At 36.2% G+C, this 26,030-nt stretch overlaps 1 protein-coding gene across 1 annotated transcript in view; it reads left to right on the top strand.

Annotated features, from left to right (window-relative positions):
- MYO6 (myosin VI) overlaps nt 1-26,030 on the top strand; it is a 130,562-nt gene that overhangs the window by 28,264 nt on the left and 76,268 nt on the right. Inside the window, exons 2-8 of the mRNA XM_067294094.1 lie at nt 4,248-4,386; nt 12,601-12,670; nt 17,830-17,903; nt 20,051-20,180; nt 21,218-21,323; nt 23,236-23,291; nt 25,513-25,610. Coding sequence (XP_067150195.1) covers nt 4,270-4,386; nt 12,601-12,670; nt 17,830-17,903; nt 20,051-20,180; nt 21,218-21,323; nt 23,236-23,291; nt 25,513-25,610 — 651 coding nt within the window. The 5' untranslated portion in view covers nt 4,248-4,269. The remainder of the gene's footprint in view (nt 1-4,247; nt 4,387-12,600; nt 12,671-17,829; nt 17,904-20,050; nt 20,181-21,217; nt 21,324-23,235; nt 23,292-25,512; nt 25,611-26,030) is intronic.

Here is a 26,030-nt window from a genome sequence, read left to right as displayed (position 1 = left end):
CAGTGCCTAAAAGAGGGAGTAATAGTGCAGGAAAAGTTCAAGAAGAGCTGGCGGTTGTTTTTCTTGCTGTTGTAATCTGTAGTAGTTTATTCCAGTATTCCCTGGAATAGGCATGAGTTTTGTCTTACAAATGAGTTTTTTGCACTGCCAGCTACTAGTGTTTAGCCATAATTAGTGTTGAATACTCTTACTAATAATTAAGGCAAAGCTTTTTTCCTGTGGCTTACAGTTGTCATCTTTTCTGCAATAAAAGGAAAATGAGATGAAAAAACGGGGCTTATTTTTGTAAAGTGTATGCATATAAAATATAGCCACCTCTGCATAACACATCTATAACAGCTCAGAAATGTGAAGACATTTGCTTGTAGTGAGACTATATGCAGTAGTTAATCAAATGGAAAAAATCAGGTCTGTATTTCCAAAGTGTTAGACACGGTTTTTGGAAGGCTGTAATTTGCAGAAGTGATTTTACTCCTTGCCAATTATGGAAATATAAAATCTGACATTTGAAAGAATGGCTATTAGGATTTCACATGAAGGCTTGTTTCATTACTGTCCTGCTCCAGTGGAAGAAGACAAACTGCTATAAAGGGTGGCTGGTCTCTCTCCACTGACTGCAAAAAGAGCATAGGGAGACTGACTTCCTGGTTATAAGTTTAACCTTTGTGAATACTCTGCTTTATGCTGGAATAAGTCTTAATTTTGGAGACCAAAATGAACTAAATCAATGACCTAATTGAACTTCTTATCAACTATCTGTTTAACGTATGTTGACTATATATATAGTGATTTTGGCCTCCTTTGGAAGCATAATTCAGGCGATTTTGCAAGCCATCATATTTGGTGGTGTTGCTGTCAAAAGCTGTTGCCTTAGTGCTTGTAGCCTGTATATGAATGTCTTCACTTCCATAGTATTTGGAAAGAGTATGTGTCATCAGCAGTCTAATGAAATTGGCTGTATGTGGATTGGTTTCAAATATGCAGACAGGAAAAAGAAAAGTTTCTATTCCCATTGATAGCTATTCATGAATGGTCTGTTACATTTTTCCCAATTTGTATTCTTTGATATTTTTTAGTCAGTAAAGTATAGTTTCATATTTAAAGGACTTGTATCAGGAAATTGAACTTTGAACTTGCACTTTTCTGTTTCAATTAGTTTTTAAAATGCTGGGCTGGAAACAGGGTGTTCAAGAGCTAATTCAGGAATAGACCTTATCTGCCTTCCTCAAGGGCAGTGACATACATACATACATACATACATACACACACACACACACATGCATGCATGTATGTGTGTGTGTGTGTGTGTATATCTATATCTATCTATCAGATGGAAGGGGAGATAAGAGGATGGTAGCAGGTATTGCCTGGTAGGTTTCAGCATCCAATTTTATTCTGCTGCTAAAAGTCTGTCAGAGTCCTAACTAACAGAGGCGGAGGTATTATTAGTGGTGCTAAAATAAAATGTTACAGCAACTAGTTTTATGCTGCTTCGTGTTCATTAAAAATAATTGTGCCCTGAATGACCACTATGCTTCTGTTTAGTTGCTTTCACTCAGCAGATTCTTAGATGTTTACAAAGTCTCAAGTATTTTTTCTAAACATGTTATTTTTGGTAAAGGCTGAATTGACTTATTGATCTGTCCTTCAAGAGGATTTTTTAGCTCACAACATTTCCCTGTCATAATTTACTAATAAAGCATGAAGTAGACTGAAGAATATATAAGGATACAAAAGTCCATGTGAGGAAATGAAGGAAAAGCCATAAGATACTGATTTGAGGGACTGGATTCCAAACTGAAACAGGAACAGTTCAGCAGAGAGCTAACTTCTTAATAGAGAAATTCTGGCAGTAATTTCGGGATATTTTTCTTGTGTGACATGGTTACATCTGGAGTACTGGCCATGTTTCTCATAATGTAAAGGAGACACTTGTTTTTAGTGGTTGTGTGACATAGCAAAGTACCAATTGGAAGAAGCATTTTAAAAGAAAATGATAGGCTTGTGAAAAATGAAGGTTTGGTTATATCCAGAAATAAACTCAGATGTTTAGCAGCTACAGCCATTATGGCAGTTGTACTCAGAGGTCAGATCTGTCTGAAAAAAATTATAACTGTGGTATGTATTCAATCTGATATACAGAATCGTAAAGAAAAGAAAGACTGGCTGACAGCCAAGCGTGAGTGAATACAAATGTTGTTCTGAAGGATTTATTGCATGTTGCTGACAACACATGACCGAGCTAATCGGGTTTTGTAGGCTTCATGGAATGTCGTGGAAGGTCTGAAGTAAATGTAGATGAATGTGATGCTCGAGGCTCTTGAACATAAACTCTCTGTGACTAGTTACAAGAAGTTAATGTACTCTGGTCATGGGGGAAAAGTAAATTGCAAGTTTTTCTATACTAAATATAATTTTGCTATAAATAGCATGAATTACATGAATAGAATACACTAGAAACACTTATGAAATCTTCGTTATTATCTTCATAGATCCTGAACCATGTTGTGGGGTGGGGGGGAGAATGGCACCTGATTTGTTAACTGAGTAAACTTAAACATAAAACCAGAGATCAACACGAAATAAAGTATAACTCTTTTTTCGAAGACTCTTCAGACTGTTACTTCATTCAAAAAGTATTCAGCTTTGCATCATAATGTCTTTGCTTTAGAATTAGTTTTTATCTTAACATAAAAGGTAACAGTAAAATGTTTTATTCTTTGGTACTAAAGTGTTAAGACCCATTTTCAAAGCAGTCACAGAAGCCTTTTTCTTCTCTTCAAGTCTTCCTAAATTCTTGGAGGCAGCAAAGAACAGGCTGTGTGAGGCATGTCCTAACAAATTCTCCATCAGATAAGAGTGTCCTCCTCTGCTTGTGGTTGTACAACTTTCTGGTGGGACAATGGCTCTTTTTCCTTGCTACTGTTTATCAAAGAGGGGTCTACAGCTATCATTTGCTCTGAGAAGTTTTGGAGCTCCTTTTTCCTTAAGATGTGGCTAAAGAAAAATGTGGGACTTGTTTCCAACTTACAGGCTCTTGAGGTTTGCTGCTGGTATTTTCTTTACTGCTTGGCAGGCTTATTTGGGCTCATGCTGAGAGAGACAAGTTACACTTTAGCGATATGAGGTGGTACTTAAAAATTTTGAATCACTAAAGCTGTTACTTTAGTATGTGAATGAGTGTTAGAAGGAAATAAGAAACTGTCAACAGAAGTGAGCCTTCCAAGCCATGTGGATTTCCTTTTTCTCACTAGGATAGGGACTGTAAAATAGGTTTTCAAAAAAAAAAAAAAAAAAAAAAAAAAGACTAATTCAGCATGTTTAAAATGGCACCATTACATTAGCCATTCAAAATAATGTGCCAGTCCTGGCAACATTCCTGGTTAGTTCAATGAGCATTGCATGCAATCAAGTACTCCTTTTAGTTAGGAACTTATTAAGCTGCATAACTTGAGGAGCCTGAGTTTTGAATATCTTGGCTTTAGTATCTTTTTCCCTTGAAGACCACAGGTTCTGTAAAATCCAAGACTATTTGCACATCTTATTGAGATGGAAAGTAAAGTCACTGCTCCTTAAGAGGAGAGTTGGAATGTGAGAGTATTGAAGTCAGTGTCTCACAAGCTTATAGAATACTAAATCAATTGTGAGCAAATATATTCCTGAGTTATTTAAGAACTATAGAACTGTATGCCCAGGTACCAAGCCGTGTGAAACGAGTGTGCATGTTCAAATGGCAAGAGACTGCATTTCTGCTCACATACCTGGACATGTACCCATTAGAGAAATTTGGGTATTTCTGTTATAAAGATGCACACCAAATCGGTTACAGAAAAGCATCCAGTCATGTGATCCACTGAAATATTAGTAATATATATATATATGCTATTAGCGTTGTCTCAGTTTTGAATCAATTCTGTATTTTTATTTTGATTATGTGATTGAACCCTTTGGGTCTTAAGTTGGGGAAAGTAATGCAGGGAGTACTGGGTGGGCTCCCCAGAAATATTGATCTGTTCTTGAGTCTTCTCCCTACCTGTGTCTGCAGGGTCCTTAGCAAGGAAAGTGTTACGGGTTGGAAAAAGACTGGAAGAATTTTATCCTATAAGCTGCCTCCAGTCTTCAGGCTCATTACTTCCACACTGAGTAACAGGAATAAACATAATAAACTAAAGCCTGTATAGAAAGTCCTGCTACCTTAACAGATTTGTAAACAACACTTTTTTTTTTCTTCTTCTTTTTTCTTACAGGAAATATTGGATAGCTCCCACAATGGACGACGGGAAGCCTGTTTGGGCTCCACACCCAACTGATGGGTTTCAGATGGGGATGATTGTGGACATTGGCACTGACAACTTAACTATTGAACCTTTGAATCAAAAAGGCAAGGTAAGTGTCTTGCAAGAACAGAGAAAAATCTTACAAAAATATGTTTTACCTGTAAGCCAGATCTTTACTGGTATCTACCATTGTGTGCAGGCTGAAAGTATAGAAAACAAAGTCTGGTTTCTGTTCTAAATTGTATTTGGCTAAGGAACTTCATTTAGCTTTTGCTTATTTTACAAGTGACATGCTTTCTGTGAGTTATTTGTGCGTATCTGCTTGTGAATGATTGAGTCTTTGTAGTGATTTGATTGTGTTGTATACTTAACCAGTCTCATATTTAGAAAGGTAAAGAATCTATTGCTGAGATTAGCCACTTTCTTTTCCCTTAGTCTCTTAGATACTGTTCTAATGGTCAGAAATTACTGATGAATTACAAATAGTAATTTTGTTTGTACTGATGAAGGTCAGATGACACTTCAGTAGAATTAATTTTGTAAGTATTTGTTAGTGATGTCTTCTAAATTTCTGATTAATATTCCATTTGATAGATAACTAAGAGGGCAGCTAATACTGAATTTGAGCTAAATCTTAGGCTGTGTTTCTGGATTGTTAGCTTTTTAAAATAGACAAGAATGCTCCTATTTTACCTAATTCAGTTTAAGCATTCTAATTCGCTGAAGGATTTTTTTAAAGTCTGAAAAGAAAAAGCTGTTGTAGATATGCTCTGAGAGAACTGATAATTTAAGAAAGAAGGTATATGTGAAGAAACTGAATTTCAGAGGTGTGTATTAACCATAGTTCCATATAATGAATATGCAATGTTAATCTCAGCAGTTATTGTTAGCCTCAGCCTAGCCACCTAAGCAGCTGGAATATGAGGTGTCTTGTTGAAGATAGGTGCCTATAGACAGTGAAGGAAATTGCCAGAAGACCATCTGTTCTACCCATCTCAGATAGGGGGGTTTCATTGTGGGATGAACCACCTTCTGAAGTGCCTGTCTTGCTCTCCAGTGGCTGCAAGAGTCCTAGACTGTAGCTGTTAGACACCTGCCTTTTAGACTGCTAAAGTTTGAGGTGAATCCTCTGCTCTCAAGTACCTTGAAAAGTAACATAATCTCCAACAAAGGTCCTATGTAATTGCTACATCAAATTGAAGACTAAGTCAATGCAACATTTAAAATGGAGTCCTAATCCATCCTAATTAGTGTGTTCAAACTGCCTCATTTATCATGGCATCTTTCATATTCAGTATGTCTTAGTTAAATGTCAGTTTGCTACAGGAAGTGCCCTGTACCTATCAATTACCCTAATTCGAATGGCGAGTACCCTGTTTTTTACTACTGGGAATAAGATTAAATGCTGTGTTTATAAAGCTGTTGGTTTTGGTGTTTGTAAATATTATTTAAAATACGTGCTGTTTCTAATAATTTTGTCCTTCATACAACTTGAGTTATGAAATGGGCAAATCTCTGTGGTAACTTCTTTTTCATGTTGATATTGATAGAGAATGCCTTGTCACAGGTCAGAAGGTTATGAAGCAGTTCTTCCTTTTGGGGGGAATATTTATAGGCCTTTTTTTTATTATTTTAACCTTGAATAGGAAGTTAACTTTCTTTCCTTAGAAATACAAAGTAAGCATAATGTCTGATTATTATTATTATTATTTTTTTGGATAAGGTCTGTAGATTTAGCACTATTATGCATTCTTCAGTTTGGGGAAGAACAAAATCATTCAAACAAGAGTGTATTAAATATTGAAAGGCTATGCTTAAGTAGTCTTCAACTGACTTAAGTGACCTAAACTCTGTATCCTCCTTTGGCATTCTGGAAAGGTATATCGGGGAAGTTACTGCTATATTGGTCTTCTATTTACTTATTTATTTATTTATTTATTTTTTACCAGATATACTTCAGTGACTAGTGTACTCTAAACCTGAAGTTACTGATTTTCATCACCCACACTCATTTCTGTTTATATCCCTAAATGGCTCTGAAGTGATAAAGAGCAGAAGTGCACACAGTGAAGAAGAAACGGGCAATAAGGAGACTCTTGAGTCACTATTTCTAATATCTGCTTCCTTGGCCTCTCTTTTTATAAGACCAAAAATGATCCTTAGTTGCAGCTGTCAAAAATATAACCTTGCCACTGAAGAAGTTTCTACTTTTTTTGTTTGGGTGTACAATCTTCAAAACAATGGAACAGATAACATAATCTGATGTTATGTACACATGCTCTGATTTTCCCATGAATGGATTGTGGTGTAAAATGACCCCTTTTCATTTAAAAATTGTGTGGTCTAAGTGCTCCCTTCTGTAAACAGGGAAACTGGGATTCAGATCTGCGCTACTCATACATGTGATGCTTTGGCTGCTGGGAATGTTGCCCTATGGTGGGAAACTGAAAAGTAGGTAGTTTCCACTCATGAAAAAAGTCTGTGTGCAGTCCTGCCAGATGCTGTAGTGACTAATACAATCCCAAGGAAGTATGGGAGAAAAGTGTCAACATTCCTGTGTTTTTTTTTCCAAGTCATTATAACGATTCACGCCCTTGGATTTTTTCATTTGTTTCTAGCAGCACTGCAAACTTTTATATCTTAGCCAGTAGGATACATTTTTAATGTATATCTATGTTCTTTGCTATTTCCAGTACTGGAACAGTGTTAGGAAGATTCTAGCTTCACTAGAAGTACCTGTGTGGTAGGCAGGTGTTTCCAAAAACAGCTTATTCAGGAGTTACCAGCAGTTGTGGAGTGAGTAATTTTGAGCTCCACAGCATGCTGTGCATGTGTGCAGTAGAAGATAAACTGCCAACCCCCTTCACTGCCTGACTTCACTATGATAGTAATGTCATCTTACTCTGCACAGGGCCATCCGGCCATGGAGACAGTGCATTTGTCCCAAATAAAGTTTGACTGCCTGCCAAAGACCTGGGGTGGTCTCTGGTTAGGGGTTCCCTGTGGAAAGTGGGTCATTTTGAGTTCCCTTAAACATAATGCAGTACCACTTATATATGTCTCACAGTTTGGGTTCTCTGTGGTAGGGCTGTCATGTGTCCTTTGAATCTTGATTATGCTTTAAATTTTAAAAACTGAAGGTATGGCAAGAAAAAGCTTTATCTCCATGCCAGTAAATATTAAATTTTTTGAGCTCCTGTGAAAGGCTCATGTCCATGGTTTCAGCTGTTCCTCATGTAATACGAATTCTGCTTTTAGGCCACTAGTATTTCTGAGAATACTAAAACTCTTGCCTATGTAAGAAATGCTCTTTATTTCTAATACTTAAGCTTGTTGAGGATTTGAAATGTCTTTCCTTTTAATAAGAGTTATCAAGAAGCAATAGGAATATTTTGCTTCGTGGTTCACAATGAACGATCACTGTTATTTAGAAAGATAGTTTTTCCGATGTTGGCTGTTTTCTTGAATTACGCAAATCAACTAAGTGTGTAATGTTCATTCACCTAAGGGAGTTAACAGTCAGACATGTAAATTCCGTAGAGATTATGGATCCATGTTTATAATAATCAAACTTCTTGATAATAACAGAAGTGGAGTAAAATACTTTCTTAAGTACCTTCTCAGTCTTTTCAAGGTGTTTATTTCCTTTTACAGTGAAATGCTTCTTACTGATTTTTGTTGTTTTAAGAAGACCCTGTTCTTTTTGTGCATTTAGACCATTAATTTGTAGTAAGCATTAATACACATTGTTATCAACTTTGTTTACTCAAAATGATAGTTTGAAAGTGCTCTTTGGGAAGGAGGAGTGATCCAGCAGCTCTGGGGTAGCCCATGACAATTACAGGGAGGAGATGAGTAACCTGATCTTGTAAACATATCCAGGCAGCAAAACTTATTTTTTAATCTGGGTTGTGAACCTGTCATATGTAGTCTCTGTAGAAGCCGGTAACTTACCAGAGACCATGAACTGAAAAGTAAATGTGTATGTGTATGTCTAACTCTGGGCTTTTATACCACCTAATATATGTTGTTAATAACTGCAATAAATGCTACAAGACAGTAGTTAGGTGATATCTTAAAATCTTTCCTCCCTTCCTCGCCGGTAGGTAGTTCTGTCACTGCAGAGTAGCACCCTCTCAGCTGTGCCAGCAGAATTATTTGCAACACGACAAACTGGGTCAGGGGATGGATCCACCTTAAAAAGGTACAAGGATGGCAACAAGCAGCGAAGGAAGAAGGAGTATCTGAAGCCAGTGCGGCCACAGATTACTTTGTATTATGAAACCAAGTTCATCAGGCCAGACTTGGTGAAGGTGGTTAGCCAACATGCTGATTTACTCATAAAGCAGCGGTAGCAGCTTTGGGTACCGCAGCCTGTACAGGGTTAACAACAGCACTTACATTTCTCTGCCCAAGCTGGATGTCTAGAGAGAGGGGGGGGGGATCTGAGTCACTGAGACTGCATTGTACCAGAAAGGGTAATCCCAAGTTGTAATAACTTTGTTACCTGAACAGAGGATACATGTGTTATGTATGATGGGAATTACTCCACAAAAGCCAGATCATTGGCTTTCAAAGCTGATAAATGCCACAACTGGAAAGAAAATAGAGCTGTTTTCTGTCTGGAGGGTGAAACTGGAGGGTGGCTTGCTAATCAGTGTGGTCCCACCTAGGGCTGGAGTGCTGCCCTGAGGAAGCACAATGTTGAGTGAGGTGGAGCAGAGAGAAATGTGGCCAGGAGTCCTGGGCCCATGGCGCGGTGCCTTGGCGCTCTGATGTAAAAAAGAAAGGAGGCAGGCAGAAAGGCAGCCAGTTGTTAAGCTCAATTACTATTGCATTTATGCTTCTTTTACTTGGGATATACTTTTCTAAACTTAGTGGAAATCCTGTCAAGTCCTGTTGAATATATCTCGTTTTGTGCTTGGTACTATAACAGGGGAAGGCAGAGTAGAGTGAAAATGTCAAACTAAGAATTTACTGTTTTCTTAGAGATAGCAAATTTTATTAAAAAAAAAACAAAAAAAACTGGGGACAAATACCTTTCAGAGACCTGTATGGTACTGAGGAACAGGGGGCAGGTGTTTCCTAGAGCTTAAGTAATGAACTTCTAGTGATGTTGGGAAGGCATATGGTGCTGCAGACACCAGTGAACTCTCCTCCTGCAGCGAACTGAGAGGCAACTTATGGCTCTGAGTGAACACCGAAGTGTTCTAGAAGCCTTTATGGGGCATCTGTTTTAGCATGCTGTGAACAACTACAAGGGTATTTTCCAGAGTTAAGTATAAATGAATACATGTGTTGGGCAAATAGGGATTGGAATGTCCAAAGTTCAGTGTTTCAAGCTAAGATGTTATTTTAGCAGTGAGCACAGCTTATTGGGGCAAATGAGACATGTTCTTATCCATCTTACAAACTCGTATTGCTTTAGGTTGTTTTGTGAAATATAACTGAGAGTGGGGATGTCTCCATGTTGGTATGCTGGAAGGTATAAAGGAAGGCATGATTACATGTATTGGATTACATGGTAGAAAGAAGATCCTGCTTGAATGGAAAGGTATCTTTTTTCACTCGTCTAGCTTCTGGGAGAATAGTTAAGATTGTCTCTGAATTTGAAGGGTTGCTTCATTTGTAGGGAAAAAAAACCTACAGCAAAACCCCTCTGTTTTGCCTGCCGAGATTACTTCAGTGTTTCATAAGATGAATATCCTCTCCTTTTTTTTATTTTTAGAACAAGTGTGTCCTAAGCCAGGTCTTAATGCAAAAGTCTTTGACTAAATGCCTGAAGTGTTTTCTCCAGAGAAACTTTATCCTTTTAAAAAAAAAAAAAAAAAAAGTGTTTTTAAGGATCGTTAGAGAATGCGATAAAGAATTTTTTGGGATAATTTTTTTAATTATAGACCTTTGATAGCTTGCCCATTTTCCTATGTATTAGATTTTAATAATAATTGGTAATATTCAGACCTCTGCGCATAATGATAACTCATGGTAACTAATAATCTTAAGCATAATGCAGTAGTGCAGCTGTGATAAACAGGAGTTAACTTCTTCATTGACAAAGTTGAAACAAGACTTTATGTTCTGGTCTGGTCTAAAAAATCCGATCTGGACTAAAATAGCCAAAAAACACTAGCTTTTAGATAAGTCTTTTTTGTACTGCTTATCTGATTTATCACTTCTGAAATATTTAAATATGGTATTGTAATGAATTACAGACTGCAGAGAGGACTTACGGAAGGAAACCTGGTTTGTCACAATCTGACTGTCCCTGGAACATAACTAATAATGCAACTTCTAGCAATAATTTTGCAACTCATATTGGGTGAGAAAATGAAAGAGGACATAACACAATAAGAATTCTCATTATTTTTTCATCAAAATTTATCTGTTGGATCAGAAGGCTGAAAGACACTGAGAAAGCCCATCCTCTTCTGTACGTAAATCTGTGCATAAATTGTAGCTCATTTTAGATCCGTGAAATGTTAAAATATCAAAGATTTGTGAAGAATGCTGCAGAATAGCTGTGTATCATGCTTACTCCATTCTGTGACAAAAATTTGTCCTTGTCATGGTGTTTACACTTGGGTTGCACTTCAGTAGACTAGAACAACAAATGAAGTTAGACTTTTGGGAAGCCAGTCAAGCAGTTTTTAAGCTTTTACTGGTTTATGCAGAATGAACTGAGTATATGGGAAACTCTGTATTAAAATACATCTTTATCCAATGCAATCTACTTTACCACTGACAATTTTGCAGAGAAAATTCTGAAAACTAACATATTCTAACTGCAGCATTTTGAGAGGGAGGAGATGGGGATTCTATGCTGTGCTAAAACTCAGAATAGCAGCTAGCAACATCTTGAGGTAGGTAAGGACTTAGATCCTCCATAGCTTCACCATGTTCTGATAAAAGATATTTTGGAGATAGTTGGTCTGATCGACATTCAGACATTACAAAGTCATTGTGCAGCTCCTTTTGCCTTAGGAAAGCTTTTGTGTGTTTTTTATAGAGTAAATCCTGATAAGAGGATGGCAAAAGAGAATTTATTAGGGCTATAAATTACATAAACCGTGGATGACCTTGTAGGGAGGGATATAGTAGACTTACTGCTTTCCAGCTGGCAGCAATTAGTTTGGCTCAGATACCTTTTTAAACCTTGCCACTTTGAAGTGAGTTGGAATTTGTGGTTCTTCATGATGGTGTAAGTTATAAGACCACATATGTTGTTTCTGTTGTATTGAAGCAAAGATTAAGCAAGTTTCTGTACTTCTCCCAGACTTTCATATGAGATGTTTTTTCTGGGACTGCCTTGCTGAGTACAGTTTTAAATAAACAAACTTATTCATTTCTTAAGGTAATTTTCTTAGATCTGGTTGTTTGTCTTTTGAAAAATTAGAGGGAGTAGATTAGACTTAGTCTTCATTTCCACATAGAAAAGGAGACTGTGCCTGTAGCAGCTTGACGGCTGTAATATTCAATTGGTACAACAGGGTTTTTGTTCATTCATAGGTAGCTCAAAGTATTACTGCTGTAAACAATAATGTGTAATTAAAAATCCACCTCACAGTATGTATTTTAGTGCAGATGCTGTAACACGTGTTCTCATATGTTTTTCCTTCCTTTTTAAAACAATATGAATTATGATTTCTGGAGAACAAAAGAGAGACAAAGTTGCTTTTGTTATTAATTTGTCCAGCTGGACTTGAATACTTGATAAATGGCTTTTTTGTGCAACTAGAGTACAGCAGTTGAAGGAAGTTTTTGTTCTACATTAGTACTGATTGGGGGGGGGGGGGCGGGGGGAGCAAGCAACAACCCAAAGCTACGATATTTGGGGATACAGAGGATTGTATTATGTATTGGATGTTTGTGGTTTAAATGTTTATGTTTTAAAACAGTATATGATAACGACAGTGCAGTCCTTGTACTGAACTAATAGATTGTTTTTTACTCATTGAGCTGCTTTGCAAAACCAAGAAAGGTTGGGGGTTTTTGTTTTGTTTTTTTTACAGTTCTATTTGCAATAATTTTTTTATAATCCATATTTTTGGTATTGTTTGTTGCTGTTGTGTGTCAGTAATTACATGCAATTTTGGAAATAAGGGTTAAGTATTATTGCTATTAAAATGCATATTATGGTGATTGCAGCAGCTCCTGTGTGCATCTAGTAACTCAGTAAAATTTGCAGTGCTGAATTATATAGCTGGCAACTTTGTTAACTGTGCACAATCACAGTGCATTTACTTACAACATGTTACAAGGCATCTTTGAACTATATTGCTATTATTATGGAATTCTGAAAATGTTAATATATTTCATCTAACAGACTTTCCAGGCTGCTATCAGTCAAGTGTTTCCTGCAGAAGAGGACAGTAAAAAGGATGTGGAAGATAACTGTGAGTTATGTATTTAAAAACTAAATACTTATTTGAAAATGAATTATGTTCAGGAGAGAATATACAGCTTCCTTACTAGCTCCCTATTCCTTCCTTGCAGTCTTTTCATTTTGTTTCTTTGATTGAATTTGTGTATGACCTTTACTAGTCCATTAAAACCTCTTAAAGTAAGCCCATTTTCAAGAACTTGCCCGTATGATTTATTGTAGCCTTTTTCATTTTAAAATGAACACTTAAAGGGAACTCAGGGTTGCATTATTCCCACAGACAACTGCTATTTGACTTGCTTCAGATCTACATTAGATGTTACTAACTGCAACATGGTCAACTGCATGCAGCATTATGGGATTGACTAAATCTTTTATAGTGCAGCAAGAAAATTAGTTGCTTTATCAGCAACTGTACTATACTGTATTTTTCTGTGTGTAATAACAGTCCTTTGGAAGTACGGGTAATTGCAAAGACATAGCAAGATAACCTGCCCAAAGCTGGAGACAAGAATATGGACCCATCAGGGCCACTGGAAGAGGAAATAGGATATAGTCAATACAGGAGTGCTGCTGGAGAAGGAGTTTTGAGATGAACTTCTATAACCTGCATTGCTGTTGACTTGAGGTGTTTTTATTTTGTTAAATATTTTATGGATTAGATTTGTGAAAACAAATATAGTATTCAAACCTGAGGGGAGAGGGTACCACGAAAGAAGAATAAACTAGCAGCAGTTTTTGGACAACTGTTAAACAAATATTTTTCTATTGTTGCTCTGTATGAACAAATCTGTTTACAGAGATTATCGTAACTTGAAGACCTTATGAAGGAAATTGTCTTTCCCATTTGTTTCTTGTGGGATTTATTGGTTGGCCAAAATATTGATTACCTTTTAAATGCTGGGCAAAAGTAGCTTCTATTGTTCTTCATTTAAAATAAATAGAGCGTAAGACTTTCAAAGTTGTTTAGATGATTTAGGAACCACAATTCCTATTGTAGAATAGGGTATGGTATTTATGTCCCATGACAGGAAGTACAGCTGCTATGGCTGCTCTGTAACGAACAGGAAAATGAGCCCTGAAGCTTATGATCTGACTTACATGGTTAAGAACCAAAGGGGGGTGTTTTCTAGCTGATCGTCTTTTTTCCAGGTACTTATATTTTTGCAAACAGTATGTAGCATGAAACTTTTCAAAGTTGGTATCTGTTTATCTGCACATGACAGTTGTTAGGGAAATGCACTGAATTTGTGCATCTGTCATGATTTCACCGTGATGTCCTACCACCTCACTGTCTTCGCAGGGAATTGAAATTTGAAATGAGATTATAGGAATAATTTGATATTTCAGGAAAGTAGTATTCAATTAAGCTAAAATAGTCTTTCTGTCAGAAAATTTCTTCTTTGGCTTCTTGGCTAAAATATAAAACTTAAATGTTTTGACCTGTTATCCTTTCTGTATCAGATATTACTTTGGGGCTTTTAATAGCTTTCTGCTTTTTGATCAGTAGTTGAGGTACATTTCCAGGATGTGTAAAACCCGGCTTCACTTTCCTTCTCTGTCAGAGAGGATTTATGCTGGCATCATTGATCTTTAAGGGGAACAGAGGAATATAAATCACTAGGAAATTTTATAAAATACTGTGTGCTTTCAGTCTCTCCTTATAGTACCATTATGAAAAATACTGAAAAACTAGTTAATATATTTACCATTCCAGCCCATGCTTAGTGATTAACTCCCTTTTAGGAAGTAATTTGCTGAAGTGTAGGTTTTTTTCATCCTTAGTCTTCCATTATCTCTCATGCCTGTAGCACTAGCTGCTAGGGGTGCCTTTTTGAGAGTCTAGCCCTTCTTCAAAAGTGAATTTTCAGTAAATATTGCAAACAGTACTGGGGCAAAGCATTTAACTTTTTTGTGATTCACTCTTCTAAGTTGTTGGGGGCTGTTATTGTATTAGCTACCAGAATGAAATCAGGGATGTGCTCTTGTACTGTGAACAGCTTGCTATGAAAACTCTTTGGCAACAATTTGCTGGTCATGTATGTAAAGCGTAACAGCTTGTTACTGCTGCCTGAATCTCTTCTGCTCAGTAAGATTTTTAAGGCCTTGTTTCTGCAAATTTAAGGATAGGTAATCCTGCAGAATTAGCCTTCAGTTTGTCTTAGTTTAGTATATGTACTGTGATTAGATTAGGGACAAATGTGGAATTTTTATTTTTTATGGTCAAGAAAAAACACTTTCATTTTGAGGTAAAACAAGTTTAAAGAAAGTGAGGGAGAGAGGGTATCAGATGAATATCTTAAAAATTAGTTGTACAGATGCTGGGCCTTGTATACACGATAAAAAAAAAATATATTTTCTGTACAACCTTGCTTCATTGTGTACACAAGAAAGCCAGTGTGAGTACATCTGACATTGATGTTTCCTGACTTTAAGTGCCTGACTTCACCTCTGTGAACTTAGTACTTGTGTGTAAGTAAATATACGGACTATAAAATGCACACACACTGTTTGGTTATAGTTAGGAACAAGCCATATGAGTATTCAGAATTCTCTCTCTGGTGACTTCCTTTGCACTTGAATGTTGATGCCACATTTAAAGGATTTATTCTAGAGAGGAGGCGTTTTGAAGTTGATGGCATAAGCCGTAGTTTGCATGTCTTGAGTGAAGGAGGCAACGCTCCCTCTGGGAACAAGCTCCAATTATACACTGAGTCTGCAGGTATAATTCCTTTAATGAGGACTAGAATCCTTTTGCTAAGAAACTGTTGGGGACGCATCAAAACCTGGGGTCATTTGTTATTTGGATGGTTATTAAGATTTTATTAGGATGCTTAACTGAGTGCTACTTCTGTTGAAATATGCTGCAAACCCTGAGAAGCTCTTATGAAGATCCAATCAAGGGAGTGGATTGTTCCCTTTGAATTTTAAGTGTATGCAAAACTACTCCTATAAACTAATTCCTTAACTCAATGCTGAGAACCAAAATGACTTTAGAAATTAGCAAATGTCAAAAATTAGGCCCCCCGCAAAGACACACAGAAGCAGAGAGGGAGATTTAACTTTCATTAGAGCAAGCAGAAGTTTCTGATTCTGGCTCGTTTCCTTTTAATGTCTTTTTCTCTTGGGATGACCTCATTAAAAGCGGTGAAGGAAAAAATAGGTCTGTCAAAGGAGACCTGCAGTTTGTGGGCTCGAAGCTGTTTTCTCAGGCTTGTGCACTTCAATGCGGAGGCAGGCCCTTCATGCCTGGGGAGGCAAGGAGGAGAACTGCGGGTGGGCAGTACTGGTACGGGAGCACTTGTGTGCTGCATGTGCCCTAAGCCCAAAGCGCCTGGAGCGCCTACGCTGTTTGTGTGCAGCAGGTCTGGTCAGATAGCAGAGCAAGGGCTATGGTGATCAGTGCTGGCCTGCCACTGCAGGAAGGAATTGGACACAGGCCTGATTTTAAGGGTGTTGCGGTCCAAAGGGCGATTCCACTTATCATAAAGCAAAAGCGTGCCTTTGTATGCCTCAGCCTCAGCCAACACAGGTACGTATGTACATGGGATTTTATGGAGGAAGGTGGTTTCTTCTAAACAGCCTGGAAGTTACAAGGTCCTTTGAGAAACATGTCTGACTCCAGCCATTTGAAATAAAGCTATATTTAGTTACATAAAGGAAGGAAGTGCTATTATTCAGTGGTGCTTTGCAGGCCGGAGGGAGGCTGCATGTAGTTGTTGAACCTGCTTTTGCTTCAGGCTAGTTTGGTACACGTGGTAGGAGGCAGAGTTGCTCCTTGTTCCACTGCAGAAGGACATGTATAACATTAAAAGAGAAAACACACATGCTCTTGAAAAGCTCCCATTATCCCTTACCAGCATCTTTTGGTTCAGTGGAAGAACCATAAAGGAGAAGTTAAGGGCTTCTTACTCAGCTTCAGGCTTCCTTGCGGGATGAGGTGCCCGAGAAGATTGACTTTAGGTAACAAGAATTGACGGTCTTTCTTGCACATATGTGTAAGTAAGTTAGCATACAGTTTTCTCTGTTGTAGCCCCTGAAAGGACTTTGATCCCCTTGTCCTGAATTCAGAAACAGCAATAGCTTTCTACGCTTTGCTTATTGTAGATTGGAGATGCATATATGACCTTCGTGTGAGGTAGGAAGTAGGAGTTATCACTAAAAGCACAGTGCTAGTTGTGTTTAAAAAAAAAACCCAAAAAACAAAAAAACAGTATGTTAGTTCATTGTAACAAGACAGAAAAATGAGGGGGGGTATTGTGCATTTGAATTTCAAGTGGATAGAAAGAGGATTAAACATATTTGAAAACTGAGGCTGTGGAATAAGTAGTGCCCTCAGTAGGTTTAGGAATAATGCTTTTAATATCATTACAGTGGGAACTGGTAACGACCTCTGTAATTAAGGCTGCTTTATGCTTTCCAGTGTTTTATAGTTGAAAACAAGGACTAGCTTTGCCAGAATGTTAATCCGCAAGATCTGAAGCTTTCTGTGTGCTTACTCTGCCTCGAGTTGCCTTTTTCTAACATTTCAGCAATGTTAGTTCAGTTATTTTACATTAACAAATTTAAAAATAACTAGGTTTTGTTGTGTAGAACTTTTTTTTTTCCCTAACAGTTTCTTTGAAGAGGAACAAAGTCGGAAATGAGACTTGAAAGGTTGCATTGGTACCTGGTGTCAGAATGACACCTGTTGCTGCCTCTAGAAAATACTTGCCAGTTGAATTGGTGATACAAACATCTAAAAATCACCAAGAACAAGCAGTTAGATGGAATTACTCTATGTACATCATTGCAGAGACTGCAGAGTTGGAAGGAAGAAAATAGTGTTACAGATTTTGATAGTCATGGAGGGAAATGCACTGTGCTCATCTGAAAGGCTGTTAAAAGGGAACTTCAGACTTACCTCTTTCACAGGGTCTGTGTTGAGATCCCGTAGTCTAATTCTGTGTTCAACAACTTTAACTACTGTCGTACAACGTACGGTATAAAAATTTTTAAAATATGTTTTAAGTCAGCAGTTCTGCTTTAAGAGAGTATGAAGAAATGAAAGGATTAAACTATAACCAAAAAGAGGGGAAGCAAAACTCTCCTTAAGGCTAAATTTTAGTTGCCTGGCCATACACTAAGGTAGTCCTGAGTTCTTAACGGTATGTGGTTGTCTTTTAATTGCAGGTTCCCTTATGTACTTGAATGAAGCCACTCTCCTTCACAATATCAAAGTTCGGTACAGTAAAGACAGAATTTACGTAAGTATTGCATGTCATGTCAAACAGTCTAATGGTAAATATCCAGTCCAAAAAAAAAACCTTAATAAAAAACATGTTTTTGATCCTTTTTGTTCTATCACAGAGTAAGCAGGAATGATAACTCTGGAACTTAGGAGGTTTTAGGCATTTTTGGTACATTGCACCTTGTTTGAGATCTGGATCAAGTTAATGCTGGCTGATTTTTACCACGGAGGATAATAGATTTTTCTCTACGTGACTGTTCAGTTGTGACTAGAGCGTAGCATTGTATCACAAAAGTGTGTTCCTGCAGGTAGCTTGCTTTGCCAGTAGAGAGACTGTTACCAAAGATGGTTCCCTTTCTTCATTATTTTTGAACGAAGCAAACAGGTGCCTCCTTTGACACCTCCTAGCTCAGATGTCCATCTTAATCTTTTATATTGCTATCGAATTGCCTAATTGTACTTAATGAATTCTGACTAAATTACATTTTGTCCTTGCCATCTGCCCTGACACTGACAGCTGTGAAACAGAAGAAAGATAAGTTTCCCCCCCCCCCTTTTTTTTTTTTTTTGGTTAATAGAAAGCTGGCCACTGATAATAAATGATGTTTCTTCATGTTTTATAAGTGGCAGTGTTAAGCTAATCTACTCTTGTGTTACCACAGTGTTCTGTAGTGTATTGATTTAGAGTTAAACCCTTGTGTGTGTCCATGTGTATGTATATAAAGAAAGTATATTTGTATTGCCATGTTGCGGTTAACTTTACACAGCTATAAATTGTTTATGGAATCAAGACCAAGCATCATCTTTAAAGTAAATAAATAAAAATGGCCATTTGAATGTTGTTCTGGAAAAATGAAAAAAGAACAATAAAACCAGAAAACCTCAAAGAAATAAAATAAAATTCTAAAATTGAACTAATCATTCAGTAGAATAGTATTTAGCTTCATAGAGCCTTCCTTCATTTTACCTAAATGCAACTGAAGTTGTCCTGAGTTGAGGTTATTTTCTAAAAAATAATTAAAAAAATTAGCTCAGTGTGTATCTTAACTATCTTTCCCTTTTAACTTTAAGATACCATTTGAATCAACTTTTGCCTTTTTCAGTGCTTTTTTAGTTAATAATATTTGTCTTGTTATCAAGAGGGAAACTAATATTAGTACTTGCAGCTTTTGAAGAGCTCTGTGTGTGTGCTTGCCTTCACTGAAATAAATGGTGAGAATAGAAGTATTTAAGAAAATTTGTATATGGTGTGTGGTCCAGCCTTCTATGAACATGTCACAATAGAGTCCAGATTTCAGTCGTCTTGGGATATGATGATCTCAATAACAACAAACCAAATAAGTTATGGAAGCTGGTTTACGTGGTTTCTTAGGGCCTTTTCCTGCAAATCTGCTTTTTTTTTTTTAATGTTTCAGACATCTGTCTGTCCTTATATGTAATCTGGCCATTATAACCAAAGCATGAAAGTTTTTCAGAAGCCTTAAAAAACTTTTCTATTGTTGTCCTTATTCTGCAGAAAGGGAAAAAGCAGTCTTGGTTTGAGATTTTTCTTGAACTCCTCCTCTATTAGAGAACATTTGTATTCTGTTTCTCCCTGTGGAACCAACCATAGCTAATTTCTCTCAGCTGAATGCTTTTATTGCCTGGCTTGAGCATGTTCCCAGGCTCCTGCCTTGATTCTGTCAGTCCTTCCTGCTGAGTTACTTCCATTTTGTATTGAAATTTTTTTTCCCCTCATTGGAGGAGATTGCACAATGCTAGCGAGTTTATTCATTCTTGAGGAGGAGGTAGTGATGTCTTGTCCATGATCATGTAATGGGAAATAAATTAAAAGGAGAAGGAGAAAGGTCAAATTCAGAACATATTCCACAGCTAAGTGGTTAGGAAATTCTCCTGAGAAGTGCTTCTTCGTAGAGAAGGCTCTAAGGCAATTAGAGCAGCTCTGAAAACATGTCCCTTATTTGTATCTGCATCGGCAAGAAAGAATTGTAAATGTAATTGTTATACTTGGAGACTTGCTTACTAATAGTTTTGTCTCCTACCTTCATTCTATTTTTTGGAACTTGAGGAAAAGCCTGTAGTCTTCAATAGTAATTGAAAATTGCTGTTAACCAGTTGGTTGGATACTAGCTAATAGTTTGCTATTAATTCGTTTCTTCACAGACCTATGTAGCCAACATTCTTATTGCAGTGAATCCATATTTTGATATTCCTAAGTTTTATTCTTCAGAAACCATTAAAAAATACCAAGGTAGATCACTTGGGACGTTACCACCACATGTTTTTGCAGTTGGTATGTATTGAATCTGTATTTGTCTTTTATAAAACAAGTATTAAATGCTTTGCTGTTATGTGTTAATAGCCATCTGTAACTTAACTCTTTTACTTTCAACTATTATGAACTAAAAGCACCAATTACTAAAATTGCAAATCTTCCAGTATTTGTTGCTCAATTTGAAGAATTTGGAAATTAGCAATCCTGACAGCTAAAGGTGACTATTCCATACCTTCAGTCTTTTATATCAGAGCAGTTTCAATAAGTGTAATTTACGATCATAAAAATAACAAATGCAAATTTTAGAAGTGAAGAATGATATAATTATAACTGGCACTGTCTTTCAGTATAGTGATTTCCTTTCTCTTTTGGCATATTGCCAGAGCACATGCACTGTTTCTTTTTATAGGTTTGACTTAATGGCACAAACCTGATTTCAGTCACTTTGCAAGTAATAGTATTTAAGGAAAAAAAGTGCAAACTACAAATCAACAGTTGATTTGTTGCTACCCTTGTCACAGTGTATTAAAGCTATATATGTGAATTTTGTTTTGTAATCAAACACCTTTTGAAGTGTGAATAGCTTGTTTTTCTGTACCTATTGCATAATAAGAAAATTACCCAAGTATTTTTCAAAGTATCCTTGTCATAAATGTCAAATGTTAGAAAGTGCAACTGAAAGTTTCCTTTAAAAAAATATAATAAACAAAGCAAAATCAGTCTTAAGCTATTTCATAAATATATTTAATTCTGGAGATTTAGTTCTAGGTGGTTGTTTGTGTTTTGTTATGTTTTGTCCTGGATATAGCTCAGTAGGTCTTTGTATTTAAAGGCTTAATGCTTTTATACGTCAGTGTCAGAGAGTGGGCAATTGTAATATAATTTAAAGGGAACCAGACTTTGATAGGCTGTAATGCTCTTGATTGTAAAACTTTGCCTTTTATTCTTTAAAATGTTAATTTTTCATTTTTGTATTATGGATTAACTTTTATTTTAGTATTCAGGAGAGTTACAAGCATAATTTTTGTCATGTTAATTTTTTTTTTTTTTTTAAGCTGATAAAGCATTTCGTGATATGAAAGTACTCAAGATGAGCCAGTCCATTATAGTTTCTGGAGAATCAGGAGCTGGAAAGACAGAAAACACTAAATTTGTTTTGAGGTTTGTGCTTTTGGACCAAAATTATTCAACTAATCTCTTATGTTGATGCATTTGTTTGATGCGTAGACAGAGCTAATTGTAAGGTAGTCAACGACAGTAAAGTAGGTTTAAGACACAATTCAGGAATATAAGTATATACTTCCACATACGCATTAATACAACAAATTCATATGGTTAAACTTGCATGCTGACATGATAACATATGGAAGTGGCTATATTTTCCAGAAACCTACTCAGTTGTTGGTTGTCAGTTTATGATGAGGTCATTTTGATATTGTGCTCCTAGAACAGATGGAAACAAAAATAGACATTTTAAATGTGTCTTGTGTGACAGTGTTGTTTTTGCCATAAATGTGCATTTCTCTGCTTTCCTTGTCTTTGTTTCTTTAGCTTGTTTGAGTGTCCAGGGTTTTTAACTCTTGATTTTGGGATGACTGCAGGGATTCTGGGATATACTTCTACCCTAATTTACTGACTAAGTATTGAATAAAGGGATTTGTTAATTTAATTGATGTTCATGTATGACAGGTACTAAATCAAGAACCTTAAACTACAGGGAGGTCATGTTGCTGATATATATCCTTGCTTCATTTTTATATTATCTTAATTTTTTTACTGTATTTGCATTATACTTTAACTGCTTTAGATCTCTCTGGAACACCATAGGTGGAGAACACTGCTCAGTTAAATTGACTTACAGGTGGCATGGTTCTCCAGGGAAGCACAGTGCAGGCAGCATGTATGCATTGCACTCCCCCTGTCCTTGTTTCCCTGTATAAATCTTTAATTCCCTTTTCCTTTACATCATGTGTTCTCTAGTGTCTGTGTGGGGTAGTGGTCTTATCTTCTGCATCCCCAGAAGAATTGTCATAGTTGGTCATTTGTTCTTTATATGGTTCTTCTCTACCCTGTGTAACCTTTAATGGATAGCTGTTAGGAGTTACTGCAAGGTGATGGTGGTAATTTTTGTAGGGGATATCTTAACTGAAGACAACTCACAAAGCTGATCCTGCTAAGAACAGGAAAAGAGAGTGGTCACTACAAGAACATCCCCTGAGGAACGTTCTTACAGGAAGCATTCTTCTGCTTCTCAGCAAAGTTTTTCCAGTTACAGGGCAGGTGAATATCACTGCAGCCACTTCGCTCTGCCACCCATGCCCATATAGTCTGTGAACAAAATGTCACTGAGTTTTAAAAGTAGGAAGTTTTCTTTTCCTCGTGTAATCAGAAAGGTACTAATACAGATTTGTTAATATTGCTAAACTTTTTTGGAAGACCGCATTTAAAGAAATATTTTTAACATGTCCCAGATTTACCTGTAAATTTCTAGAAAGTATGCCCTGTACTCAGAAAAAAAGCTGTAACTTGGGAGCAAATATGTTGTGGGTTTATTTTCCTATTTTCAAGTTCCTTCTTCAGTTGCTAAATTGAAGCTTACCTTCATTATGCACCTGCAGTTTCCTATCTCACAGTCTAAATGGGGGATTCTCATTAATACTGATAGCGAGGAACACAGAGGCTGTATGCATGTAAATAATCTTAATTTCAGGAAATATATGTGAACATTCATGAGCTTATGGAGATTAATAATAAATACAGATAGCACGGTAGTATATTCAGTATATTTATACAAAAAGTAATTTCCATATGAATATCTGAAAGTAATTTCTAAATGTGTCTGGAATTAATGAAGAAAATCTGAGGTCTGCAAGAATGTATCTTTCTTCTAACAAAAGAAAAGTCAAATTGTTTGTATTTATTTTAAAAGCATTTAGGTACTTGGCACTTATAATCAATTTGTTCTCCGTTTAGCAAATGGCTAGGAAGCATGATGCACAAACATGCTACACCCTGTTGAATTTAAGTAAACTGACAAGTGGAAGGTATCAATCATTTCTATCTTACTCTACAGGTATTTGACAGAATCCTATGGTACTGGCCAAGATATTGATGATAGAATTGTAGAAGGTATTGTATTTTATTAAACTAAAGGTTCCAAAATGTTTCAATTTTTTTTGAAATTTGAAATGTTAAACAAAAATAAATAAAGGCTAGGTTGATAATATTACCAGACCTCCTAGGGCATAATTTACCAGTAGTTTACCTTGATACTAATATCTGGAAAGTTATTTCTTCTTTGTGATTTGCTTTATTTTAACTTGGTGTAATGTCATACAGTCCTTAATCTAGAAGATGTTCAAGCGTGAAAGTTTACACACGTGTATCCAGGACTGGATTTTACACTGTATGAAATCTTCAAGGACAAGATTATATCCTCATTAGTACTGTTGGTACCAGAAAGGTGTAATTCCTTCTCCCCACCATAAAGTTCTCAAAGATGGATACAGCAATGAAGTTCTTTTAAACTCTGACCCTCCTTTTCTGGGTCATTTTTCTGTTATGTCTATTTGTCATAAAGCAATTAATTTGAATTAATTTTCATCTCCTTTATTGTGTCTATCCTTATACTAGACTCCCAAAAAAGGCCAGAAGTTTTGAACATCCAGTTTATCTTTTTAAATGTTATAGGCACTTGCTACTTGCACAGGAAATAACTTTTTGAATAAACATAAATATCTCAAAACCAACCAACCCCCAACCATTCCCCAAAATGCCTTGGCTCTCAGTGTTAGTCTTCTGTAGCTTATTGTAGACCTATTTCAGAAATTAATTGCCCTCACTTTCTTTCTTAAATAAAAAATTGCTTTCTTTTACTTTGAATGTTTCTGTTTTCAAATTTGAGCCACTGGATTATTCAAAAGTAGTACTGCAGGCTTTAATCTTTTATTGTTGTAGGATTGTTTAAACCAATTTGTTAATGAAATCCCTTGTGTGCTAAAGGAACTCAGAAGGTGGCCAAGAGTTGAATAATGCCTCTCCCAATATGCCATAAAGTTAATTGGTACTTGTAGGTATTTTTAGAAAAGTATTTTTAATCTAAAACAGCATCTGATGCATGAATTTTGAAGTTTTGGAGCACAATCTGAATGAGCATGGTCACAGCATCTGTTTTACTAGAGGAACCTGTGGCCTATCTGAAAGACCACTTGCCATCTTTTTATTCATAATCCATACTTCAAAAATTTTAATATTATGTAAGATATTTGGATGTCTGAATAGTTATCAAAGATATCTTAATATGACAGTTTTGAAAATCAGATTTTCATTTTCATACACTTCTATTAAAAAAACAAAAACCCAGCCAAAACAAAAATGTTAATGCAGATTTTCCTAATAAATGATGCATTATCACCCTTAATTTATCCAACCATTGTAGTTATTCCTTCAAACTTTAATTTTTGTAGGAGCAGATTTGTATATGGTTATCAATGGAGATTTAAATCTGAGTTTCTGCTCAGATAGTTTCCAGCATGTGTTTTTAGCTAAAAACCTTAAAATATCTTGCTGATATTTTCTGTGGCTTATTGTTAGCACGTATCAGAAAAGTAATTTTCTTAGATCTTCGGCTGATTTTCAGAGTTAGTAAAATAGTCTTTCAGAAGCATTGTGTTGCATAACTAATAAGCTTTTTCAATCTGCTTAAATTGTGCATGTTTAATATATATATGCATTATTGCCACCACAGTTCCTGTAAGGGCTCTTCTTTGAGGCCGCTTGAAATCTACAGCCAGTGAAAAATAAAATCACTCAGTCACTTAATTGAGCTAATGTTTGAAAAAGCATTTTTAAGTTGTTTTTTAAATCAGCACACACTTCTAATACGTTTTTTTCATTCCTAGTTGATCTAACACGTTGTATGCATGACGTTCAGCTAGCATGTTTGTTTGTGGGACAAGTGGGTAATTTAGATTTATGAATGATAATTCATTGAGAAGTCTAAAATTGTCTGTTGTCTCTCATAGTTTATAAATCAATTATTTACCTACTTCTTGTAAGAGAATATCACTGAATCATTTTCAGTGATAGTCTCTGAATTTCTTATAGTATTGATTCAAAAACCTTGCAGTGTTTGTGTAATATTTAAGCTCTTCATTCACTTTATTGTAAATTCCACCATGGTACATCTAGTACAGTTTGCAAAATTGATTATTTCTAATAGGTAATATATATATTTATAGTCAAATCTTATTCCCCGTCAGTACCCTGAATAATTAGTATGCATTTGTTCTCTCTTTTCTTTTTGATAGTTTATTGATCAAATTTTAACTTTTTTTTTTTTTTTAAACAGCAAATCCCCTATTAGAAGCCTTTGGAAATGCAAAGACTGTTCGCAACAACAATAGCAGTCGTTTTGGGAAATTTGTAGAAATTCACTTCAATGAGAAGGTACTGGTATTTTGATATAGATAGTGATGATTTTGCCCTAAAATGGAAATGCTAGACTGGAAGTGGGCTGAATACACTTGGCTTGGTTATCTTGCACCATATAGCCACTATCCTGCTTTCCAGCCTCAGATTGTATTCTGTCAGCTCGAACAGAAAACTGAAGCCACAGGGTACTTTGTCACTAGTGGAAAACTGTGGGTCAAGCCAGTGGGAAAATTACTTTCTCCACAAAAGAACAAAAATAGTCCCCTTCATTGCAAGGGCAGGGGGGGAAGCATATGTAAAGAATAACTTTATTGCTCTTAAGCATTTATACATTCCTTTAATTCATAAATAAACATGAGTTACTTATTATATACAAACAGATATAAACATGTGTCTTTTTAAATTAAGCATTCATGTTTTCATGTATTTGTTTGA

This window comes from Apteryx mantelli, chromosome 3 (assembly GCF_036417845.1).
Source record: "Apteryx mantelli isolate bAptMan1 chromosome 3, bAptMan1.hap1, whole genome shotgun sequence".
NCBI classification, from domain to species: Eukaryota; Metazoa; Chordata; class Aves; order Apterygiformes; family Apterygidae; genus Apteryx; species Apteryx mantelli.
The sequence above is the reverse complement of the archived record's forward strand: the minus strand, read 5'-3'. Positions and strand labels throughout refer to the sequence as shown.